This window comes from Pongo pygmaeus, chromosome 8, assembly GCF_028885625.2.
Source record: "Pongo pygmaeus isolate AG05252 chromosome 8, NHGRI_mPonPyg2-v2.0_pri, whole genome shotgun sequence".
NCBI lineage: Eukaryota > Metazoa > Chordata > Mammalia > Primates > Hominidae > Pongo > Pongo pygmaeus.
Genome location: NC_072381.2, coordinates 120,585,424 through 120,612,500, shown reverse-complemented (window position 1 = coordinate 120,612,500; position 27,077 = coordinate 120,585,424). Strand labels below are relative to the sequence as shown.

Below are 27,077 nucleotides of genomic sequence, written 5' to 3'. Positions count from 1 at the left end.
ATGTCTTTGTCACTTTTGAAAATTTCTTACTTAGTATCACTTCAAATAATGTTCCACATTTGTCTTCACTCTTCTCTTTTTAGGATTCCAATTACACATGTGGGCTAGACAATTTCCACATCTTCCTTGTATTTCTTTCTGTCCTTTTTTGGTCATCATCTTGTCTTTCTTTACTTCCTTCTGGATGTTTCCTTCTGATCTCTCTTCCATTTCATATTTCCCCCTTCAGCTGTGTCTAATCTGCTGTTATTTCCATCCAAGGAATTCTTAATTTACTCAAAGTATTTTTCAGTTCTAGAATTTCCATTTGATTCATAAGTATGAGTATCCAGTCCTATCCTAATATTCTCTACCTTAAATTTTAATTCCTTGAACATACAATAATTATTTTAAAGTTTGTATCTAAAACACTCCATTATCCTATATGTATGTTTCTAATGGATGTTGTTTTTTCGTATCTTATCTTCTTCCAAGCTTTTTTTTTAGTTTGTGCCAGATATTGTATATGATATATAGAAGAAATACTTTAAGGCTCTGTATGATGTTATCTCACTTAATAAAGTATTTACTTTTTATGTTGCCATCTAACTACATTATGGGCATTTCACCATAATCTAATAAAAGATTGTGATGATTCAAAGTTGGGCTAATTATCACGAGTAGGGTTTAGAATCTCAGGGGCCAGACTAAATCGTTAAGTATGTACCAAGGCTCCTCTTCCTTGGCACATCTGGAAATCTAATTTTGTTCCTCCATAATGACTGACAAAAGGACTGCTCAGTGTCTCAGGAAGTTTCCAGGATTTCTAACTGTCTCAAGGTTAAAATTACACAAAATGTCTGTCTCGTATCCCTTGACATTGTACCTCTCCTAAATCTCTGACAAATTCTCATGGTTTTGATAGTTCTCTCATGCTTTAGGCAAATAAAATTCCTAATTTTTCTCAGGGGAAGTAACAGTCCAAAAGAATTCATTTCACCACTGAAAAAGAGTAAGTCCTCAAAACACATTTCCTAGTATCTCAACAAAGTGCTCTATCTATGTAACCACATCTACTAAAAACCGAAACCAGTTCTGACGTGGTAAAAAATAAATATCGGTCTATACAGTGGATACATAATGCTGATACATAATGGACACATAATGGTGACATCACATACAATATAATCCAAGGGTTCTCAACACCCTGTTAGGAACCAGGCCACAGAGCAGGAGGTGAGTAGCACGTGAGGGAACACAGCTTCATCTGTCTTTACAGACATTCCCCATCACTTGCATTACTGCCTGAGCTCCACCTCCTGTCAGATGAGCGGCAACATTAGATTATCATAGAAGTGCAAATCCTATTGTAAACTGCACATGTGAGGAATCTAGGTTGCATGCCCCTATGAGAATCTAATGCTTGGTGATCTGAGGTGGAGCTGAGGTGGTGATGACAGGGCTGGGGAGTGGCTGCAAATACAGATTAATGTTAGCAGAGAGGTTTGACTGCACAGGGATCATAATAAATCAATTGCTTGCAGACTCATATCAAAACCCTATCAGTGAGTGAGTGGCAAGTGATAATTAAGCTGCATCTGGTAGCAGGCTTTATAGTGGCAAGTGAGATGATGTACTTCAATTGTACAGTCGCATCTGGTAGCAGGCTTGAAGGCAGAATCTAATACTTATTTTAGTCCATGCAGGCACTGCCTGCCCCCACCCCCCATTATTTTATTTACCATTTCTGTCCACACCTCTTTCCCACACTGCACACTTGTCTCAGTTACAGTTTTGGTAAGTCCACAAACAAACCTCAGCCAAACTGAGTAAAAAACAAACGTCACTGGAGAGCTTCTTTGAAAAGGGGGAATGATGAGATAGCAGAAGACTCTTAGACTGCCAACAAAAAGAAAGCTGCATTTCAAAGAAAATACTAAGAGTCCTACTTAAATTACGGGTTCATTACAACAGGTGATTCACATTCTCCAAGTCCACTTTGTATAATACGTGGCAACCAGCCATCCAATGAAACCATGAAACCTTCAAAACTGCTTCGCCACAAGGAGACCAAGCACCCTGCATTAAAAAACAAGCCCTTGGAGTTTTTCAAAAGAGAAAAAGTGAACACGAAGAGCCGAAGCAATTGTTGAAAGCCACCACTTCGTCAAATGGGTCTGTACTGAGAGCATCATTCTTAGTAGCTAACAGCATTGCTAAATCTTAGAAGCCCTTTACTATTGATGAAGAGTTGATCCTGCCTATTGCTAAAGACATTTGTACTCTTTTAGGAGAGACTGCAGTTCAAAAGTTGGCACGTGTTCCTCTTTCAGCTAGCACCATAACTGGATGAATTGATGAAACAGCAGAGGATACTGAGGCACAATTGTTAGAATTAATGAGTCACCTTGGTAAGCAATCCAGGTTGATGAGTCGACTGATGTTGACAATAAAACAACAATGTTTGTTTTTATGCAATATATTTTTCAGGAGGATGTGCATGAGGATATGTTATGTGCACATTTCTCTCTCTCTCTCTCTCTCTCTCTCTCTCTCTCTCTTTAATTTTTTTGAGACAGGGTCTCACTCTGTCACCCAGGCTGGAGGACAGTGGCATGATCTTGGCTCACCACAGCCTCCACCTCCCATGTTCAAGCAATCCTCCCACCTCAGACCTTCAAGTAGCTGGGACTACAGGCATGTGCCATCATGCCTGGCTAACTTTTGTATTTTTGGTAGAGATGGCTACTACTGTACTGTACTCGCCCAGGCTGGAGTACAGTGGTGTGATCTCGGCTCACTGCAACCTCCGCCTCCTGGGTTCAAGCAATTCTTCTGCCTCAGCTTCCCAAGTACCTGGGACTACAGGCATGCATCACCATGCCCAACTAATTTTTGTATTTTTAGTAGAGATGGGGTTTCACCATATTGGCCAGGCTGGTCTCAAACTCCTGACCTCGTGATCCGCCCACATCGGCCTCTCAGTGGTGGGATTACAGGCGTGAGCCACCGCACCCAGCCGCATGTCTTCTCTTATACACAGAATTGAGATGGCTTTCTAAAGGTGGGTCACTGGTCAGAGTTTTTGACTTACAAGGGCTACTGCAGAGATTTCTTTTAGAAAAACAGTCACCACCGGCAGCACATTTCAGTGACACAGAATGGGTTGCAAAACTTGCTTACTTGTGTGACATATTCAACCTCTTCAAGAAACTCATTCTGTCACTTCAGGAGAGAATAACAACTGCATTCAAGTTTGCAGGTAAAGTGGCTGCATTCAATGCCAAACTGGAATTATGGGTGCGACAGTAAACTCTCAAATTTCTGACATGTTTCAAACATTAGAAGAGATTCTTTCTCCCAGCACCTTCTTTCTCCCAGCTGGTGCATGAATAACTATTACAGCTTACAAAAGAATTTCACCATTACCTCGCAACTACAAAAGACTCCAAACTGGGAAGGAATGGATCCGCGACCCATTTGGAAGTAAGCCAGGTGAATCGACTTTGTCCATGCTAGAAAAGGATCAACTGCATGAGATCACAAATGACAGTAGCCTTAAAAGTATGTTTGAGACAACTTCAAATCACTATACATTGTGAATTAAAGTCAAGGCAGAATATCCTGAGATTGCCACAAAAGCACCAAAAAGCCTGCTTCTATTTCCAGCATCCTGTCTTTGTGAAGCAGAGTCTTCTGCAGTGACAGCAACCAAAATGAGATTATGGAGTAGACTGAACATAGGCAAAACACTTGCGGTGACACTGTCTCCCATCACTCCCAGAATGGGACCATCTAGTTGCAGGAAAACAAGCCCAGGGTTCCCACTTATTCTACATTATGGTGAGTTGTATAATTGTTTCATTATATACTATAATGTAATAATAATAATAGAAATAAAGTACACAATAAATATAATGCACTTCAATCATTCCAAAACCATCTCCCCTCCCTGGGTCCGTGGAAAAAGTCTCCACAAAACCAGTCCCTGCTGCCGAAAAGGTTGGGGACCACTGATATAATCCACATATAATAGCAAACTTGACAAATAAGCTAAAAAAGATCTAAGCTTAAAGAATACTACAAACTTTAAGGATAATGAAAAAATCAATTAGTGCTCACTGATAACTTTGTGTGTTTAAGAAATTTAAGGCCAATTAAAATATTAAAGCATCATACATCTACAATGTATTTGTAATGAGGTGTTTAAAATAATTTACAAATTATTTTAGTAAATTGTTTTACATATAAATATCCAGTGCCATTTGTGCACATACTAAAATTGCCAGGGCTGATAATTATATTCATCTAGGCAAAACTTTCACTGTGTAAAGTTTTCAGGTAGAAAACCATGGAAAATTTGACAAAATTTCATTCAAGTAGTGAGCAACAACTGAATCTCTCATTTTGACTTTACACAAATAATATCCAATTCTGCTCTCTTATCCATTCACTTTTATTAAGATTCTTCTTACCTGAGCATTGCTATACCCATTATTATTACTGTGAACTACACTGCCTCCTTCACACAGAAGTTATTCTTCCCTTTTGGTATGATACAGCATGTAAAATATATTTTTAGGGCCAGGCATGGTTACTCACACCTATAATCCCAGCACTTTGGGAGGCCGAGGCGGGTGGATCACCTGAGGTCAGGAGTTCAAGACCAGGCTCACCAACATGGTGAAACCCCATCTGTACTAAAAACAAAAAATTAGCCGGGCATGGTGGTGTGTGCATGTAATCCCAGCTACTCAAGAGGCTGAGGCAGGAGAATTGCTTGAACTTGGGAGGTGGACGTGGCAGTGAGCCAAGATCGTGCCACTGCACTCCAGCCTGGGCAACAAGAGTAAAACTCCATCTCAAATAAATTAATTAAATTAAATTAAATACATGTTTAAAATGTGAAACAGACTGATAGTACCTTAATCACTATACCACAATTCCACTTGCTAACATAGCAAAACGTCAGAGAAAAATTTACAAATATTAAATGTACGGAAGTAAGATGCTATTTATGAGTTATACAAAATAAAAATGAATATAAAAATATAAAGAATAAAACTACATTTTATTAGACTAAAAATAAGAATAACAAAATTACCAAAAGAAAAAAGGTGCTATAATTCTATATTTTTTTAAAAAGTAGAAATTAGGATATATGTATGAAAGTGAAGAGGGTAGAACAAATCATGATTTAGTGGAAACCTGTGTATTTCCTTTGATCACGTAAAGTAACTTAATGCTAGAAGTTTAAAAGAATCTATACTGTCTTAAAAGAAAAAAAGTCATTTCCCAGATTTTACAAAGAAAAATTAGTAGAACAAATATTTTATTTTAAGACTTCTATAACCAAAAAATCAATAAATGAAAAACTAATTAATAATATTTCAAACATAAAGAGAATATTATGGATATGAATAGGCAATTCATTAAACAGGAAACAATAGCAAATCAACACATAAAAAGATGTTTACAATACTAATCAGGAAAATGCACATTAAAATACTATTCACACCCATCACCTTGGCAAAAGTAAAAATTCTCACAATTTTCAAGTGTTGGTGACAACATGAAGAATCAGGGACACATACCCAGTTGGTGGAAGTATATACACATTACCACAGCGACTTGAAAAGCACTTCGGCAACATGTAATAAAGTTGAGGATATAAATACTCTCAGATACAAAAATCTCACTTTTAAGTATGCACCCTAGAGCAACTCTTAAATATGTACATGAAAAGACCAGTGCAAGAAGTGCAGTGTAGCATTGTTTATAACAATAAAAGGTGAAAATTTACCCAAATGCCACAAGCTCTGTATTTCACAGGAAGTTAGATGATGAAACTAAATAAATGCTTTTTAAAATTTACAGATGACAATAAAATGTGAGTGCAAAGAAGAACAAATCCCTGAACAGATGATATCGAAGTCATACTGGTAAACAAAATTACTCATCTGAAATTAAAACGATATCAGCATTTACAATGAATGCATATAAAGTAAGTATTTCTATGTCAGAAACCATTTTAAAGTCAATCATTTACAATAATAATGGCAACATAGAAAATGTGTTATTTTGTGTACTCACCAAGTCTTAGTGTTAACTTCATATTTATAAAGATCATCAACCAATCCATATTTGTTGCCTGGCAATGCTTTATACCCTCCATGAACATAAATGGACTTCGTTATCTCATCATACACACTGGTATGGCCATATCCACCTTGTACAATAGCTCCTTTAGTTTCTGGAACAAGCCAAGTATTTGATGCTGTAACAGAAAGAAAATACATTATAAATTTCAAGTAGTATTTTTAAATATAACTAATATATCACCAAAAATACCAACAAGTTAATTCTAATGACATATTTTTATGAGTAAACATTGTATATATCTAATATTAATTTAATCAAGAAACACTTATTAAATATGTGCCAGGTTAGGTGCTGGGGTTGAAGTTGAGTAACACTGGTCTTTCCATAGATGAAGTTAAACTCTGAAACACTAAAAAGAACATTTCGTGTGTTTGCAAGAGAAAAAGGAAAACTTTATTCTTATATTACATAAATAGCTCTGAAAAAATTTTTTAACAAATATTTTATAAGAGCCTACGTGACAGTTAGTCACTGATATTATAAAGATAAAATTATATGATCCCTAACCTTAGAAATCTAAAATTAATTGAACACATTTTTAGTACTGTGCTGGTCCTTTATTTGTTGGTTATAAGCCCCACTTTCCTTTTTATAAAGTCCTTTGTATTGTGGAGGATGAAAACCTAAACAATAAAATTTCCAAGACTCTCTTGACAATTGTGTTACTATTAGGTTCCACCAATGGGAGTACTAGTATGAGATTAAAGGGCAAGAGGAAAGATTCTGATTTTGCCTCTAGCAGCAGGAACAGGAAGGCAATTACAGTAGGTAATGGCAGTGCTGGCTTAATAGGTATTCCCTGCTCAGTAGCAAAACTGGTATGTTTAGTTGCTCAGTGGCAAATGTGATCATAGGCTCCAGCCTAGGTATGTAGCACCTCTGGATTTCTGGGTGATCCCTTTCCTTTGGTATCTCTAGTCCTTCTAACACTTTTGTATCTAATTTCCGATATTAAAATCCCACTCTGCTTGCTATATCTACAAGAGATTCATTTCCCAATGCAGTTTCCCTAATAAAAACACCAATCATATGCAAGGGATGCTTTTAAGAAATGCATATGAAAAACCCACAATTTCTTGGCCTTAGAAAATTTATTATAAAAAGCAGCTATATAAAAATCTGTCATTTGTTTTTAAATATGCATATAGATCACATCTCCATCCTTCCTCTAACCGGCCACCTAAAATGTGGCATCCTAGTCAGCTCATTGAAAATACCTAAATCAACTAATAGAAAAGGATAATGCTTAAAAACTCTTTGCATTTACAAAATTCTAAAGTAGTAAAGAAAATGATTCTACAGTGGTCATAAAAAATAGAAATATCCAAAAAAAGTCATCCAAGCCACTGGTACTTTACCTATGTTAAGAAACTTTGCAGAACTCATATGTAACTAACGGGCATTACATTTTGGAGGTAATTTCCAAAAAATGAAGTAAAAGACAACTTATCAGAAATAATTTGATTAATATTCTTTAACCACTTAACTATATATATAAATTTGAACTAAAAGATTTTCACATTTTTATTCATTTTCCTTTTAATAAAGGTAAACTTGATCCTTACCAAAAAATATTGAATTAAGAGATATAAAATGTAAAAGTTACCCTTTCCCCCAGCCCACTACCTAGAGGTACTTTTCACAATTTGTTACATACAGACTATTTTCAAACTACAGTTCTGAATATTTTAGTATACATAAAACACTTGTACATGTTTTTTAGATAGATAGATACGTTTATATATGTGTGTGTGTGTATGTGTATTTGTACTTCTAAAAAATACTATGTTGCAACTACTGTTTCACTTAAGAAGACATTTGGGGCATCATTCTGTGTCCCATTTATTACTTTTTTAAGAGCTAAATTCCATTGTGTTGATAATATATAATTTATTTAAATAACTCTACATTGTTACTCATTTGGGTTTCAATTAGCCCTTAGAAACAATGGTGCAATAAACAACCTTGCAATCAACAGCAGCATCATTCTCTAATAGAGCACTGTTGTCAGTAACTCATTATCTCATTTATCTCATTATCTCATTTAATAATAACCTTTGGAGGGTTATATTATTGCTATCTCTTCTTTACAACTTAGGAAATTCAAAGCTAGAAAAACTGAATAACACATCAAAAGTTTAAAAGTTAGTAAGTGGAGCAAGATAGTGTAGACTGATTTTTCCCTGCTCCCCCCGCCACAGACCTTAGAAACTGTGTAAGAGATAACCAAAGAAAAAATCTAAAAAGTGTAAAGAGGAAGGCAGACCGGCTAGGGACTGGAGAATGTGTGTCTCATGACACTCACTCACCCAACAGAAGAAGGTTACTCAGGCCCAGCATTTCTCAACCCCCATCCTTAGAATAAAAGGTTACTTGGGTAGGCTTATTCCTTAGCCAAACTGAGCAACAGTCCAATGGACAAAACCAGATGACCCTAGCAGCACTAGCAAGAGGGACCTGCCAAATACTGCTTATAATAAATACACAGGGAAAGCACTCCCCTTCCCCACAAGGCCTAAGACTGGAAAGACAGATCTCACCACAAGACCTGAATGCAAAACCCAAACTAGGTGACTACCTGCTAAGATAAAAGATTTAAAATAGGACCCAGAGACTTCCATTATAAAACCCAAAATGTCAAGATACGATCAAAAATTCCCTGTCATACCGACAACAAGAAAAATCACAACTTGAATGAGAAAAGACAATCAAGTAATACTAACACTGAGATGAATGGATCAGATGTTAAAATTACCTAAAAAGAATTTTAAAGTAGCCATGACAAAAATACTCCAACAAGTAATTATAATTATTTTTAACTTTTATTTTAAGTTCTGGGGTACAAGTGCAGGTTTGTTACATAGGTAAATCTATGTCACGGGGGTTTGTTGTACAGATTATTTCATCACCCAAGTATTAATCCTAGTACCCATTAGTTACTTTTCCTGATCCTCTCCCTCCTTCCACCATTCACCTCCGACAGGCCCCAGTGTGCATTTTTTCCCTCTATGTGTCCATGTGTTCTCATCATTTAGCTCCCACTTGTAAGTGAGAACATGCGGTATTTGGTTTTCTGTTCCTGTGTTAATCGGCGAAGGATAATGGCCTGCAGCTCCAACCATGTCCCTGCAAAAGACATGATCTCATTCTTTTTTGTGGCTGCATAATATTCTATGGTGTATATGTACCACATTTTCTTTATTCAGTCTATCATTGATGGGCATTTAGGTTGATTCTTTGCTATGGTGAATAGTGCTGCAATGAACATATGTGTGCATGTGTCTTTATAATAGAATAATTTATTAATATATTTCTTTGGATATATACCTAGTAACAGGATGGCTGAATTGAATGGTATTCCCATCTTTAGGTCTTTGAGAAACACCACAGTGTCTTCCACCATGGTTGAACTAACTTACACTCCCACAAACAATGTATAAGCATTCCTTTTTCTCTGCAACCTCATTACTATTACAAATTATCTTGAAACAAACAAAAATGTCTCAGCAAAAAAAAAAAAAAAAAAAAGGTTAAAAAAACTACAATAACAAATAAAAACTAACTGGATAGGCTCAATACCAGAGTGGAAATGACAAAGAAAAGAATTGTTAAACTTGAGGATGGAACAATAAAATTTATCAAGAGAGAAGGAGTGGGGCAAGGGGTGAATAACTATTGGGTACTAGGCTCAATATCCCTGTGTGACAGGATCAATAATACTCCAAACCTCAGCATCATGCAATACAGCCACATAACAAATCTGCATTTAGATTCACCCCCCTGAATCTAAAATAAAAGTTAAAATTATAAAAATAAAAAATTAAAAATAAAAATAAATTAAATTTATCCAATACGAAAAATAGAGAAAACAGACTAGGGAGAAAAAGTGAACCAGAGTCTCAGAGACCCTTAGGACAATAACAAATGATCCAACATTTCTAGCACCATAATCCCAGAAGTAGAAGAAAAAGAAATGGGGCTTACAGAGTTTTTAAAGAAATGATGGCCAAATACTTCCAAATTTTGTAAAAGACATAAACCTACAGATTCAAGAAACTAAGTAAATCTTAAATAGGTTAAACCCAAAGAAATCCATGCCAAGACACCTCATAATCAAACTTCTAAAAACTAAAGACAAGGAAAAAAACCTTGAAAGCAGCCAGAGTGAAATGACAAATTACCTAGGAAAACAATAATTTTAATAATAGTGGACTTCTCATCTGAAACCATGGAGGCCCAAAAGAAGTAGCACAACTGTTTTGAAATGCTGGAGAGAAAAAGAACTGTAAAGTATGAATTCTACCTCCAGTGAAACTATCCTTCAGAAATTAAGAAGGAAAAAACTTCTTAAATTTAAAAAAACTAAAAGAATTTGTCATTAGCAGGTCTCTCCTTAAATAATGATTAAAGGAACTTCTTCAAACAGAAAGATAAAGGAAGGAAGCTCGGAGCATCAAAAAAAAAAAAAAAGAAAGAAAGAAAGAAAGAAGTCAGAACAACAAATAGAGCAGAAATATGAATACAAACAACAGATTATCCTTCTCATGAATGTTTATAAATAATATATGATGATGGAAAAAAATTATAACACCATGTGATACTCAAGATAATGATATTTAAAAGTGAGAAGAGTAAAGGTAAAGTGACGTAAATGAAAGCAAGGTTTCCACGCCTCACTTGAGGTGTTAAATTATTGATGCCAGTAGACTGTGACAAGTCAAATACGTATATTTTAATACCCAGACCAACCACTAAGAAAATTATACAGAAGATATTATCAAAATCATACAAAGAGATACTATCAAGAACATTATATAAGTGCATCAAAATGGAATCCTAAAAATTATTCACACAACCCACAGGAAGCAAGTAAAGAGAAAAAGAGGCACAAGAAAAGGAAACAAACAGAAAACAAATAATAAAATAGCAGACTTAGTCACTAATATATCAACATTACCTTAAATGTAAACGATCCATCTATAAAACCTTCTTGGAATTAGAAAAGTATAAAAATGGAGAACAAACCGGTGGTTGTGAGGAGCCAGGGTAGAAAGGGTGTAGGTGTGGTTAAAGGGGCAACGAGAAGGATCTTGGGGGTGAAGAACTACTCTATATCTTAACTGTGGTGGGAGATACATGAAACAACAGGTGTGATAAAACTGCACAGAATGAAATATGCACACAGACACACAAATGAATACAAATAAAACTGGGAATATCTGAGTAAGATCATAGGACTGTATCCAGATCAGTATCTAGACTTACAATGTTACACATTTGTACAAGATGTTACTAAGAGAGAAAACTGTGTAAAGGGTATACTCTTATTATTTCTTACAACTATATACCCATAACTACATTTATCTCAAAATAAAATGTATATTTTAAAAATATAATGTTCACCCTACTAGCAACCAGCATAATTCATTATGAAATATAGTATTTCACTTAACTACTTGGCAAACTTTTTTAAAAAAACTTTGGAACTGTAAGAGCAAAGACACAGGTCTAACACCAAAATATGCATTCTTGTACTAACTCAATGTTTCTCTAGGTTCAGTCACTAGCAGTTCAGGCAAGGAATTCATAAGTGGTATAGTAGTTTCAGATGAAAAATTAAAAGGAAACAATTGTGTTCCCATACAGGAGACAAATTTCAAAAGTAAGATTAATTTGATTCACATTCTCATCATATTCTTCTTATATTTTGCATTTGGAAATGTGTATATAAGGAACCGACTGGTCTCAATAAACATGCAAGGTAACAAAATATAGATCACCTCAGAAAAAGTATTTTCTTATCCTCTGTTGTTATTTGCATATGCAGGAATTTTTTTTCAACTTGGTAGTGTGCTTTATCATATTCTCAATTTATAAAAAAGTAAATCACTGGTTCAAAAGTAGGTCACTAACAAGAAAAGACAGTGGTGAAAACAGATGCATGAATACATGAACTGACTCAGGATAATACTGCAAAAGTAAAAAGCAAAAATGACTTAAATATACCAAGAGTTCTTCATTAGGCCATGATGGAGTAATTTAGAAAGCATTTCCTGCCACAAACAACTCAAAAACCAGAAAAAAAAAACAAAAAAACAAAATAAAAAATGCTTTACGGATACTAGATACCAAGCAGCATAAGACTGTGATCCTGTGACAGCATAGGACTATGACTCTAAAAGAAACAGAAACAATGTAGGCTCTGTGATTGCCAGAGCATACTGCTTGTAGGCAATACCCTGGCCATGACACAAGATGGGGGAAGTAAAGAGAAATAAATAAACTTTTTAGTGTGTAATAAATATTTCTCTTTATTTAAAGAGAAATAAATAAATATGTTACTTCTGCTTGTCATCTAACATCTGTGAAGCATTTTTCATATATTTTTTCTGGTTTTTGAGTTGTTTATGGCAGGAAATGCTTTCCAAATTACTCCATCATGGCCTAATAAAGAACTGTTGTTATATTTGAGTCATTCTTACTTTTTACTTTTACAGTAGTTTCTGTTTTTGTAGTATTTTAAGTGAAATACTATATTTCATAATGAATTACGCTGATTACTTGTAAGATGAACAGAAACTCAGTGAGATCCCAAATAGAGTGGTGATCTCACTAACTTGAGAAAACAAAGATTAGAGTTTAAAGAAATCATGTACCCTAGAATTTAAAGTATAATAATAAAAAAAGGAAAGAAATCAAACCAGATTGCACATAGAGAAAATGCAAGAGATCTGCAGAAATGTCCCACATGTCTTTAGCTGAGTACTGATCTGCATGTGCAAAACGGGAAAACTACTTAAGGCTATGGAAAGGACCAAGAAAAAACTAGTAAATAACTCTTGAGTCTTACACAGCACTGGGAACAGTTTGTGCTCCAAGCAACAACAGAAAAATGACCTCATACTACAGGAGGCATTAGGTAGAGTCCTGAGAAGAGCTGTAGTACCAAAATAAATGAGTACCAAAATAAATGTAGTACCAAAATAAACTGAAAGTTGCTCTGGATCCACTCTAACAAGACTAAGGAGCAAACTCCCAGAATGTTCAAACTGGTAAAAGGCAACTTAACTGTGTGTCAGTACAAAGTCCAACACCCCTTAAAAGAATACAACAAAATCTAATAGCCAACAAGTTTAAAATATACATGTCTTAATGTTAAATGATGAGTTAATGGGTGCAGCACACCAACATGGCACATGTATACATACATATGTAACAAACCTGCACATTGTGCACATGTACCCTAAAACTTAAAGTATAATAAAATATATATATATACATGTCTAAAATGTATGAAAAAATTAACAAGTATAGAAGGCAAAGAAAATATAATTCATAACAAAAAGAAAATCATTCAATAGAAAGAGACCCAGAAATAAAACAAAAGATAGAAGTGGTAGAACAGAATGTTTTAAAAAATGATTAGAAATATACTCAAATATGTTTAATAATGCTGCAGAAAACATGAATATGATAAAGAGTAATAGAAAGATTTTTAGAAACTAAAATAGAAGGCCTATAAATGAAATAGAATGCCTACAAATGAATGCCTCAAATGAAAAATACATTTAACAGAATTAGCACAAGATTAGAGATTACAGAAGAACAGTGAACTTATATAGAAATAGAAACTGTCCAAAATGAAGCACATAAACAAAAATGATTGAAAAACCTGGATAACAATATCAAGCAGCCTAATCTAGAGTGATAAGACTTTGAGATATGTGATGGTGATGTGGTGGACAGAAATATTATTTGAAGAAATAATTTCCAAAATTTAACAAAATTTGTAATTCCACAAAACCAAGAAACTCAACAAAATACACACAAGATCTGGGTGGGCGGGGTGGGAAATTTAAAGAAACTCACACCAAGAATTTCATGAAGTGATGAAAACAAAAAAGCAGAACAAAGATAAGAATGACAGCTGACTTTTCATCAGAAACCACTTGCAAGTCAGAGGACAGTGGAGTCATCTTTTTAAGCTAGTAAAATGTGGGGGAGCATGGGGAGGAACTGCCAACCCATAATTCTATATTAAAAACAAAGGAAAACTATCAAAATAGAACTCTACACTCAGAAAATTTTTTTTCAAAAATGAAAGTGAAATAAAAATTTTCAGACTAAAAGAAAAAAAAAATCAGAGACTTGCCCTACAGGAGATGACAGCAAAATTCCTTGGACTGAAAATTATACCTGCTATTGCCAACAGACATACGAAAAAATGCTCATCCTCACTGGTCATCAGACAAGCGCAAATCAAAACCACAATGAGATACCATCTCATGCCAGTTAGAATGGCGATCATTAAAAAGTCAGGAAACAACAGATGCTGGAGAGAATATGGAGAAATAGGAACACTTTTACACTGTTGGTGGGACTGTAAATTAGTTCAACCATTGTGGAAGACAGTGTGGTGATTCCTCAAGGATCTAGAACTAGAAATACCATTTGACCCAGCCATCCCATTACTGGGTATATACCCAAAGGATTATAAATCATGCTGCTATAAAGACACATGCACACGTATGTTTACTGTGGCACTATTCACAATAGCAAAGACTCGGAATGAACCCAAATGTCCATCAATGATAGACTGGATTAAGAAAATGCGGAACATACACACCATGGAATACTAGGCAGCCATAAAAAAGGATGAGTTCACGTCCTTTGCAGGGACATGGATGAAGCTGGAAACCATCATTCTCAGCAAACTATCACAAGGACAGAAAACCAAACACTGCATGTTCTCACTCATAGGTGGGAGTTAAACAATGAGAACACATGGACACAGGGTGGGGAACATCACACCCTGGGGCCTGTCACGGGGTGAGGGGCTGGAGGAGGGATATCATTAGGAGAAATACCTAATGCAAATGATGAGTTGATGGGTGCAGCAAACCAACATGGCGCATGTATACCTATGTAACAAACCTGCACATTGTGCACATGTACCCTAGAACTTGAAGTATAATTTAAAAAAAGAAAATTACACCTGCTATTATACAGAATTTGGATTTATACAGATGAATAAAGAGAATAGGAGAAAGTTAATATGTAGATAAATATAAATCATCTATCATTTTTATCTCTATTAAATGATAATTTACTGTTAAAAACAAACATTATAACAATTTATTGTGTTGTTTATAACCTATATAGATATTATATTAGCTCAAGAGAAACAATTTAAAAAATCAGGTATACTATTTTAAGGTTCTGACACTATATATGAAGTGATATAATTAAAGGTAGAATCTGATAAGCTAAAAATGTATGTTGTAAATAATACAGCAACCATTTAAAAAAAAACAAAAAGATGTAGTTAATAATAGTCTTAAAGATTCAGGAACCTGAACAAATCACAAACAAGGTATTTTCAAAAAAATCCACACCAAGCATGTAACAATTAAACTGTTGAAAAATAAAAATGAAGAAATCATCTTGGAAGCTGCTACAGAAAAATAACAAATTATATAAGGGAACAACAATTTAAATGACTATGGTTCTATCACAAGAAACCATAAAGGCCAGAAAGAAGTGGCCCAACATTTTTTAAGTGCTAATAATTATAACTCGGAATTCTATATGCAACAGAAATATCCTACATGGATAAGTGTGAAATAAAGACGTTCTCAGATGCAGAAAAACTAAGATAATCTATACAGTCAGTGGAGCTGCTCTAAAAGAAATGCTAAATGAGGCCCTTCAGATAGAAGGGATATGAAGCAGAAGGCAACTTGAAATGAGGAAATAACAATAGATATGGTAAATTTCTGGGTAAATGCAATACACTGTTCTTCCCTTTTTGAGTTCTTTAAGGTATGCTTGATGGTTGGGAAAGCAAAAATATTAACATGGCCTTATGGGATTTTCTATGTTAGTAGATGAAATATACAAGAAATATATGAAAGGAGAAGGTAAAGGTACCTGTAAAGTGTAAGGTTTCTGCATTCCAAACCATGTGACAAAATATTGATTCTTATGGAGCAATCACTTAAAAATTACAAAGAGATAATAGTAAATATCACATTTAGATAAGATTAAAATAGAATACTAAAAAATGTTCAAATAATCCAAATGAATACAGGAAAAAGGAAACAAGAATAAAAAACAGGAAACACAAAGAACTGAATAATAAAATAGTAGACCTAAATTTAAATATATCAACAATTACATTCAAGAAGTTAATAATGGAGAAAAAATGAAATTGTAAGAGGAAAAATAAACTAATAGAATAATTAGAGGGCAAAAATCAAAACAGCATGATTAAATCCAAGCATATTGATAATTACATTAAATATAAATTGTCTAAAACTGTCAATTAGAAGGCAACATCTGTCACATTGAAAAAAAATAGGCAAAGTCCTATCAGCTATCAAAGAGACTAAAACATATGAAAGTATAAAACTCACTAGTAAAAGTAAGGACACAATTCAAAATATTCTAATACTGTAATGGTGGTGTGTGAATCACTGTTATCTGTAGTATAAAGGTTAATAGACAAAAGTGTCAAAAATAATAGCTACAATAATTTGCTAAGGAATATACAATAAAATAGATAAATCATGACACCAAAAACATAAAACGTGAGGGGTAGCGTTGCCATAAAAGTGTATAGTTATTTTATGTGATCTAAGTTAAGATGTTATCAGCTTAAAAGAGCATTACAACTATAAGATTGAATCACTAATCAAAAGTTTTTGAATCATTAATCAAAAACCTCCCAACAAAGAACGCCCAGGAACAAATGAGCTTCGCTAATGAATTCTGCCAAATATCTAAAGAAGAACTAACAACAATCCTTTTCAAACTTTTCCACAAAATCGAAGAGGGAACACTTCCAAACTCATTTCTCAAGGCCAGCATTATCCTAATACCAAAGCCAGACAATGACACTATAAGAAAAGAAAAATAAAGGCCAATATTCCTGATAAATATAGAAGGAAAAATATTCAACAAAATACTAGCAAATAAAAATCAAGATCACAGTAAAAGAATAATTCACTGTGATAAAATGGGATTTATCCCAAGGAAGCAATGATGGGTTAACATGCAAAAATCAATTAATGTGATATACCACATTAACAGAATGAAGAACAAAAATTCTATGATCATCTCAATAGATGCAGAAAAAGCATTTGATAGAATTCAATATCTTTTCATAATAAAAACTCTCAGCAAATTACGTATCAAAGGAATGTACTTCAACATAATAAAGGCCATATATGACAAATCCACATCCAACACTACAGTGGTGAAAAGTTGAAGGCTTTTCCTCTAATATTAAGAACAAGACAGGGATGCTCATTCCCACCACTTCTATTCAACATAGTACAAGAAGCCCTAGCCAGACGAATTAGGCAAAAGAAAGAAAGAAAAGACATCCAAATTGGAAAGAAGTGTTGCCTCTGTTTGCAGATCACATGATGTTATATGTAAAAAACTCTAAAGTCTCCACCAAAAAACTGTAAAAAAAAAAAAATTCAGTAAAGTTGCAGGATATGAACATACAAAAATCAGTAGCATTTCTATATGCTAACAATGAAACTATCTGAAAAAGAAACCAAAAAAAGATCCCACTTACAACATTAAAAACTAAAATACTTAAAAATAAGCAAGGATTATATCTCCAAGATATTATTTACCAAAAAGACTATATATTCTTTACTTGATTATGTCTATATTTTTAAATTTAGAAATATAGTAATTTCAACCATAGGATAAATTTTAAAGTTGACCCAATCTAGGCCAGGTGCGGTGGCTCATTCCTGTAATCCCAGTACTTTGGGAGGCCAAGACAGGAGGATCAATTGAGGCCAAGAGTTCAAGAGCAGCCTAGCCAACACAGTGAAACGCTGTCTCTACTAAAAATACAAAAAAAAAAAAAAAAAAAAAAAATAGCCGGGCACAGTGGTGCACTTCTGTAGTCCCAGCTACTCAGGAGGCTGAGGCACAAGAGTCGTTTGACTTCAGGAGGCATAAGTTGCAGTGAGCCAAGAGCGTGCCACTACACTCCAGCCTGGGTGACAGAGCAGGACTCCATCTCAAAAAAAATAAAAAATAAATAAAGTTGGCACAATCTAGTTTTAAACTTTTAAGAATCCTAAGAGGCTCAAAAGTAAACTAAACGCTCAAGAAGAGTACATTTTATGCTTTATCATGTACCACGAAATGACCAGATCCTGGGCTTACTTCCTAGCCTGCCCTTCCATAGGCATTCAGTTAGACAGTTAAGACATGAGGGGGCTGTTATTTACTGTGAACCTGACATAGGGTCTGTTTTTTCTCTGAGAAGTCATGGTAGATGTCTTCAAAAGATTCCCTTCAACAGCTTACATGGCAAACACCAATCTCTATTACTGCTCTAGGTTTGAAGTTTCGCTTATTTACATTTGTTGGTGGAGTACTACCACTTTTTTGAAAACTTTTATACTTGTAGATGCCATAATAAAAGAAACTCATCATTGTTAGGGCTTTTGAACCCTGCTTCTGGTTGTAATAACAAAGTAGCTGTATATTAAAATACAACCATTTCAAACTTTCACAATGACCAAGCTATTCTCTGATTCTAATAAACTAAACAAGTAACAAAAAAATCAATTTTTAAAAATCTGTGGCTAACCCCAAATTGTTAGTATTATCTAAATTCAGCAGAAATGAAATAAATGTGATAAAACTGAACTGTATTTGTATCTTACTTTAATGGGTATTTTTTTAATCGCTAGATTAGTTCATCTTGCTAACATAGAAAAATATACTCTGGTCTACTGAACACCCTATGCAAACATTAGTCTGAATTCCCTCCCTGATGGTGCCCTCTCAGCAACTAAGCACAAATCTGATTCAGAGGAAATTAAGTAATGTAACTGTTCACCTGTCTACAGAGATGACTTCTGGATGTCTCTTTGCTTTAACGTAGAAAGAATAAAAGCATTCTGAATAGAAGCATTCAAACATTTTTTTCTCATGTTTTAGTCCTGTTAAGTCTTGAAAATAGTTTACTGAAACAGCAAACAAACAAGTTTACATTTTCCCACTAATGCCAGTGTAGCTATATTTCCACAATCTCTCATAATTACTACCACTTTAGCTTGCTAAGAAGTCTCCACAACTCCGTTGCTATTCATGTACCTAATACCACCCCTACTACATTATCTACACAGATATCAAGATATTTTTATAAAAAGCAGATATAATCAAGTTTCAGTCATGCTTAACTGTTGAATTTTTTTTTTTTTTTTTTTTTTTTTTTAGATGGAGTCTTGCTCTGTCGCCAGGCTGAAGTGCAGTGGTGCAGTCTCAGCTCACTGCAACCCCCACTGCCCAGGTTCAAGCTATTCTCCTGCCTCAGCCTCCCGAGTAGCTGGGACTACAGGCATGCGCCACTACGCCCAGCTAATTTTTGTATTTTTAGTAGAGACGGGGTTTCACCATGTTGGCCTGGATGGTCTCAATCTCTTGACCTTGTGATCCGCCCATCTTGGCCTCCCAAAGTGCTGGGATTACAGGAGCCACTGCACCGAGCCGAAACATTTTCTTTCACTGCTCACTAAAAAAACTGAAAATCCTTGAAATAAATAAATAAATGTAACCAATGAGGTGAAAGATCTGTACAATGAAAACTATAAAACATTGATGAAATAAATTGAAAAAGACACAAATAAATGGAAAGATCCCACATTCACAATTGGAAAAATTAATATTGTTATAATATCCATACTTCCCAAAGTGATCTACAGATTCAGAGCAATCCCTACCACACTCTCAATGACATTTTTCACAAAAAATTTTTTAAAAATCCTAAAATCAGTATGAAACCACAAAAAGTCCCAAAGAGCTAAGGCAACCTTAAGCAAAAAGAACAAATCCAGAGGCCTCCCATTAGTTGATTTCAAAATCTACTACAAAACTGTAGTAATGAAAACAACATTGTACAGGCATGGTACTAACACAAGACCAGTGGAACAGAACAGGGGGCCTGAAAATAAATTCACACATTTATAATCAATTAACTTTTGATGAAGATGCCTAAACACACAACAGGAAAAAGACAGTCTCTTCAATTAATGATTCTAGGAAAACTGGATATCCACATGCAGAAGAACAAAATTAGACCCTCATTTCACACCATATATAAAAATCAACTAAAAATGGATTAAAGACTTAAAGATAAGACATGAAATGGTGAAACTACTAGAAAAAAACATAGTGGAAAAGTTAATGACATTCATTGGGTAAAGATTTATTGGATATGATGCCAAAAGCACAGGTAACAAAAGCAAAAGTAGACAAATGATATTACATCAAACAAGCTTCTGCATAGCAAGGAGACAATCAACAAACTGAAGAGATAACCTATGAAATGGGAAGATACACTTGCAAATGATATATCTGTTAAAGGGTTAATATGCAAAATATATAAGGAACTCAAAGAACTTAACAGCAAGAAAACAAATAACCAAACTAAAACACGGGCAAAGGACATGAGTGGACATTTCTCAAAAGAAGATATACGAATGCCCAACAGGTATATGAAAAAATGTTCAACATTACTCACCATCAGAAAAATGCAAATTAAAACCAAAATGATATATCATTTCACATCTGTTAGAATCGTTATTATCAGAAAGACAAAAGATAACAAGTGTTGGCAAGAATGCGGAGAAAAGGGAATCCTTGTACACTGTTGGTGGGAATGTAACTAAGTACACCCATTATGGAAAACAATATAAAGCTTCCTCAAAAAATTAAAAGTAGAACTATTGTATGGCCCAGCAATTTCACTATTGGGTATATATCTAAAGAATATGAAATCAGCATGTCAAAAAGATATCTGCATTTCCATGTTCATTATAACATTAGTCTCAATAGCCAAGATATGGAATCAACATAAGGGCTCATCATCCTAAGGGTCCATCCAATGGAATGAATAAATGAAGAACATGTGGCATATTGACGATGCTTGAATAACATGGGTTTGAACTTCATGAGTCCACTTATGCGCGGGCTCACTTATATGTAGATTCTTTCAACCAAATGCAAATAGAAAATACCATATTTGCAGGGTGCAAAACTTGTGTTTAGGGGGAGCCAACTTTTCCTATAAAGAGAGGGCCAATTTTTCCTACATGTGGATTCCCCAGGCCAACTGCACTGGCTTTGGTATGGGGTCCTGGAACCAATCCCCCATATATACTGAGGGACAACTGTATATACACAGTGTAATCTTATTTGACCTTAGAAAGGGAGAAAACCCTGTCATTTGCGACAATTTGAACCTGGATATCTCTACATCTATTAAAGAAAATACATACATAGTTAAAATCATTCTCACAAAGTCCTGGAAGAGATAGTTTCCCTGATCAAATTCTATCAACCATTTACGACAGAAATAATATCAATTCTACATAAACTCTTAAAAAAGATGAAACACGCTTTAAATCATTTAACATTAGCCAGATTACAAAACCATATAAAGATATTACAAGAAAAATACATACTCTAGTATCTCTTATGAATATAGACATAGAAATCTTTAAGATTTCAGCAAACGAAATTCAGCAATATATGAAAAGGAAAATACATTATGACCAAGTAAGTTTTATCCAAGAATGCAATGGCAGTTTAACATGTAAAAGTCAATCAATATCATTCACCATATTAAAAAATCAGAAAAATAAAAAACAAAAGTTTTTCTCAAAAGATATGAAAAAAACTATTTAGAGGAAATTTAACACTATTCATGAAAAAAACTAAACAAACTAGAAATAAAAGTAAATTTCCTCAACCTGATAAAAGTCATGTTAAACACATTGCTAAGACTGCATAATTCCCTACTAAAATTAGGGAAAAGGCAGGAATATCTGCTGTCACTACTTCTACTCAGTAGTGTACTAATGATCCTAATAATACAAGACAAAGAAAATTAGTAAAAGGCATACACACTGAAAAAGAAAGAGTAAAACAATGTTTATTACCACACCACATAAGCATCTATGTAGAAAATAAGTTGTTGACCAATGGGCTACAGGGATTAATAAGTGTGTTTAGCAACGTTGCATGACCAAACCAATATTTGAAAATGAATTTTTTCCATAGACTAGCAATCGGCTATTGTAAATTTAAAATTTTTAAATACCATTCAGTAATATTAAAAATATGAAATATTTAGGAATTTAGCAAACTATGTACAACACCAGTACACTGAAAAATATAAAATACTGCTGAAACAAAAGAGACCTAAATAAAGAAGTGATATACCATGTCCATGCATTAGAACACCCCATATTGTTAAAGACTCAATTTTCCCCTCTCTGATCCAATGCAACTCCAATTAAAATCCTTGCAGCCTTCTTTCAAAAATTGACAAGTTGATTCTAAATTTTATATTGCAATATGAAGGACCTAGAATAGCTCAAAACTTTTTAAAATGGAAAAAAAGATGGAAGACTTACACTGCCAGATTTAGAGAGCTACAGTAATCAATAGAGTGTGATACTAGAATAACCATAATATACATCAATGGACCAGAATAGAGTCCAAAAATCGGCTCACACATATATGGCCAATTGATTTTTCAACAGAGATACCATGGTAATTCAATGGAAAAAGCTGGAACAATTGGATATTTATTCATTCATTCATTCATTCATTCATTCAGGCACAGGGTTTTGCCTGTCTCTAAATGACAGGCTTCAGTGCAGTGGCACAATCATAGTTCACTGTAGCCTTGAACTCTTGGGCTCAAGTAGTCTCCCCACCTCAGGCTCCTGAGCAGCTGGGATTATAGGTGTGAGCCACTGGACCCAGCCTATTTTTATAAAATTCTCAGGCCTTACTTCACACAATACATGAAAATTCACTCAAATGGATCACAAATATCTGAGGACAAGAGCCAAAATTATAAAACATCTACTAGAAAACACATGAGAAAAATCTTTGTGACCTTGAGTTTGGCAAAGGTCTTTTAGATAGAATACAAAAAGTACAGACATTTTTTAAAATAATAATAAGTTGTAATTCATCAAAATTTACAACCTCTGGTTTATAAAGAAGATGAAAAGTTATCCCAAAGAGTTACTGGCCTTAATTAGTAGGTAGAAATAAAGATTGAGCTAGAAAGTTTATTCAAAGAAATAATAACTGAGAGCTTTCCAAACTTGTAGAAAGATATAAATATCCAGATACAAGGTTATAAAACACCAACAGATACCACAAATAAGACTACTTCAAGGTATATAATATTCAGACTCTCAAAGGTCAAGGATAAGGAACAGATCCAAAAGCAGCAGAGAAAAGAGGCACATAACATAAAGAATCCCTGACATATCTGGCAGCAGGCTTCTCAGTAGGAAACTTACAGGCCAGGAGAGTGAGATGACATTTTAAAAGTGCTGAAGGAAAGAAAACATCCAACCTAGAAAGTTATATATATCCAGCAAAATTATCCTTCAAACATAAAGGAGAAATACTTTCTCAGAAAAATAAAAACCAAAGGATTTCATCAACAACATTATCTGTCTTACAAGAAATGTTAAAGGGAGTTCTTCAATGTGAAAGAAGAGGATATTAACAAACAATAGGAAATCATCTAAAGGTATAAAACTCACTGGCAATAGTAAGTATACAAACATACAGAGAATACTCTTAATACTATAACTGAAATACATAAAGCACTCATATCTGTAGTAGAAAAACTAAAAAACAAACCAATCGAAACTAAAAACTACCACAACTTTTTCAGGTAGACTGTATAAAAAGATATAAATACAGACAATAAAAAGTCCAAAGCCAGAAAGAATGTATAGAGTTTTTTTTAGTTTTTTATTTGCTTATTTGTTTTGTTTTTTTCTTTTCCTTGTAATCAAAATTAATTTGTCATCAGCTTAAAATAACTGGTTATAAGATTTTATTTGCAAACCTCATGGTAACCATAAAACAAAAACCTAAAACAGATATACAAAAAATAAAAAGCAAGAAATTAAAATATACTACCAGAAAAAAAAATCACTTTTATACAAAGGAATTCAGGAGGAAAAAAGAAAGACCAACAAAATGACCAGAAAACAAACAACAAAATGGCAGTAGTAAGTTCTTATGATCAATAATAATATTGAATGTAAACGGACTAAATTCTCCAAGCAAAAGACATAGAAGAATGGATAAAAATAAGACCCCACTACATGCTGCCTAGAAGAAACACTTCACCCATAAAGACACACAGACCTAAAATAAAGGGATGAAAAAAGATATTCCATGCCACTGGCAACAAACAAACAAACAAAAAAGCAAGAAGGAGTAGCTATACTTGTATCACATAAATAGATTTCAAGAGAAAAAAACTGCAAAAAGAGACAAGGTTATTACATAATGATAAAGGAGTCTCTTCAGCAAGAGGATATAACAATTGTAAATCTATAAGTACCCAATACTGGAGCACCAAAAATATAATGCAAACATTATTAGATCTAAAAAGAGAGAAGACCCCAAAACAACAATATCTTGGGACTTCAACAGCACATTTTCAGGATTGGACAGATCATCCAGACAGAAAATCAGCAAAGAAACATCAGATCAGACCTTAATCTGCACTACAGACCAAATAGACATCTACAGACCATTTCATCTAACAGGTACAGAATACATATTCTTCTCCTCAGCACATAGAATACTCTCCAAGACAGACCATTCATTAGGACACAAAACATGTCTCAAAAATTCAAAACAATTTAAATCATATCAAGTATCAAGTATCTCTTCTGATCACGACAGAATAAAACTAGAAATCAATAGCAGGAGGAACTTCGAAAACTATACAAACTCATGGAAATGCTTCTCAAAAAACCACTTCGGTCAAGAAATTCAGAAGAAAATTTTAAAATTTTCGGAAAAAATGAAAATGGAGACAAACATATCAAAACCTAAAGAACACAGCAAAAGCAGTACTAAGAGGGAAGTTTACAGCAATAAATCCTTACATTAAAAAAATAGAAAAACTTCAAATAAACAACCTAATGGCACATCTTAAAGAACTCAAAGAGCAAGAGCAAACCAAATCCAAAATTAGTAGGAGAAATAAAATAATAAAGATCAGAGCAGAAATTAAATCAATAATAAAAAATACAAAAGGTCAATGAAATGAAGTTTATTTTTGAAAAGATAAATAATATAGACAAATCTTTTCAGACAAAAAAGAGAGAAGACCTAAAAAAATAAAATCAGAGATGAAAAAGGAGACATTACAAGGGATACCACAGAAAATCAAAGAATCATTAGAGACTATTAGGAGACAAAGTGCCAATACACTGTAAAACAGAAGAAACAGATAAATTACTTGCAACATACCAAGATTAAACCATGGAGAAATTCAAAACCTGAGTAGGTCAATAACACATAGCAAGATGGATGCACTGATGAAATGTCTCCCATCAAACAAAAGCCTAGTACCTGATGGTGTAAACAGAATGAAGAGAAAAATCATACGACCATTTCAATTGATGCCAAAATGCATTCAATAATTCAAAATCCCTTCACTATAAAAACTAAAAAACTGGGTACAGAAGAAACATACTTCAATAGTTTAAAAGCCATATACAACAAACCCACAGCTAGTATCATAATAAATGGGGAAAAACTGAAAGCCTTTCCTCTAATATCTAGAACACTATAGGATCCTTTCACCACCTGTATTCAACATAGTACTGGAATCCTAGCTACAGCAATTAGACAAGAGAAAGAAATAAAGGACATCCTAATTAGAAAGGAAGAAATCAAGTTTTTCCTTGTTTATAGATTACATGATCTTATATTTAGAAAACCTAAGGACTCCAAAAACTATTGGACTGATAAACATATCCAGTAATGTTGCATGGATACAAAATCAAGATACAAAAAAACAGTAGCATTCCTATATGGCAACAGTGAACAATCTGAAAAAGAAACCAAAAAAAAGTAATCTCATTTAAAATAGCTACAATTAAAATAAAATGTCTGGGAATTAACTTGACCAAAGAAGTGAAAGATCTCTACAATTAAAATTATAAGACACTGATGAAAGAAATTGAAGAGAATACACAAAAAAATGGAAATATCCCATGTTCACGGATTAGAAAAATATTGTTAAAATGTCCAAACTACCCAAAGGATCTATAGATTAAACATAATGCCTATCAAAATACTAACGACACCCTTCACAGAAATAGAAGGAATAATCCTAAAATTTATATGAAACCACAAAGACCCAGAATAGCCAAAGCCATCCTGAGCAAAAAGAACAAAACAGGAGGCATCACATTACCAGACTTGAAATTATATTACAAAGCCATAGTAGTCAAAACAGCATTGTACTGGCATAAAAACAGAAATATAGACCAATGGAACAGAATAGAGACTCCAGAAATAAATTCACACATTTACAGTCAACTTGTTTTTTAGAAGGATGCCAAGAACATACATTGGGGAAAGGACAGTCTCTTCAATAAATGGTTCTGGGAAAACTGGATATCCGTATGCAGAAGAATGAAACTAGACCCCTACCTCTCACCATATATGAAAATAAAATCAAAATGGATTAAAGACTTACATCTAACACATGAAACTATGAAAATACCAGAAGAAAACACTGGAGAAACACTCCAGGACATTGGTCTGGGCAGATTTCTTGAGTAGGACCTCAAAAGCACAGGTAACCAAAGCAAAAAATGGGCAAAGCCATCACATCAAGCTAAAAAAATCTTCTGCACAGCAAAGGAGACAATCAACACAGTGAAGAGACAACCCACAGAATGAGAGAAAATATTTTCAAAGTACCCTCTGACAAGGGATTAATAACCAGAATATACAAAGTTATCAAACAACTGAATAGGGAAAAAAAGATCTTATTTTTAAATGGGCAAAAGATCTGAATAGAACTTTTCTCAAAAGACAACATATGT

General features: G+C 34.0%; 1 protein-coding gene across 3 annotated transcripts in view; it reads right to left on the bottom strand.

Annotated features, from left to right (window-relative positions):
- ATRNL1 (attractin like 1) overlaps nucleotides 1-27,077 on the bottom strand; it is an 839,395-nt gene that overhangs the window by 712,902 nt on the left and 99,416 nt on the right. For all 3 annotated transcript variants that reach the window (XM_054503866.2, XM_063670302.1, XM_063670303.1), the window contains exon 9: nucleotides 6,073-6,256. In XM_054503866.2, coding sequence (XP_054359841.1) covers nucleotides 6,073-6,256 — 184 coding nt within the window. The remainder of the gene's footprint in view (nucleotides 1-6,072; nucleotides 6,257-27,077) is intronic.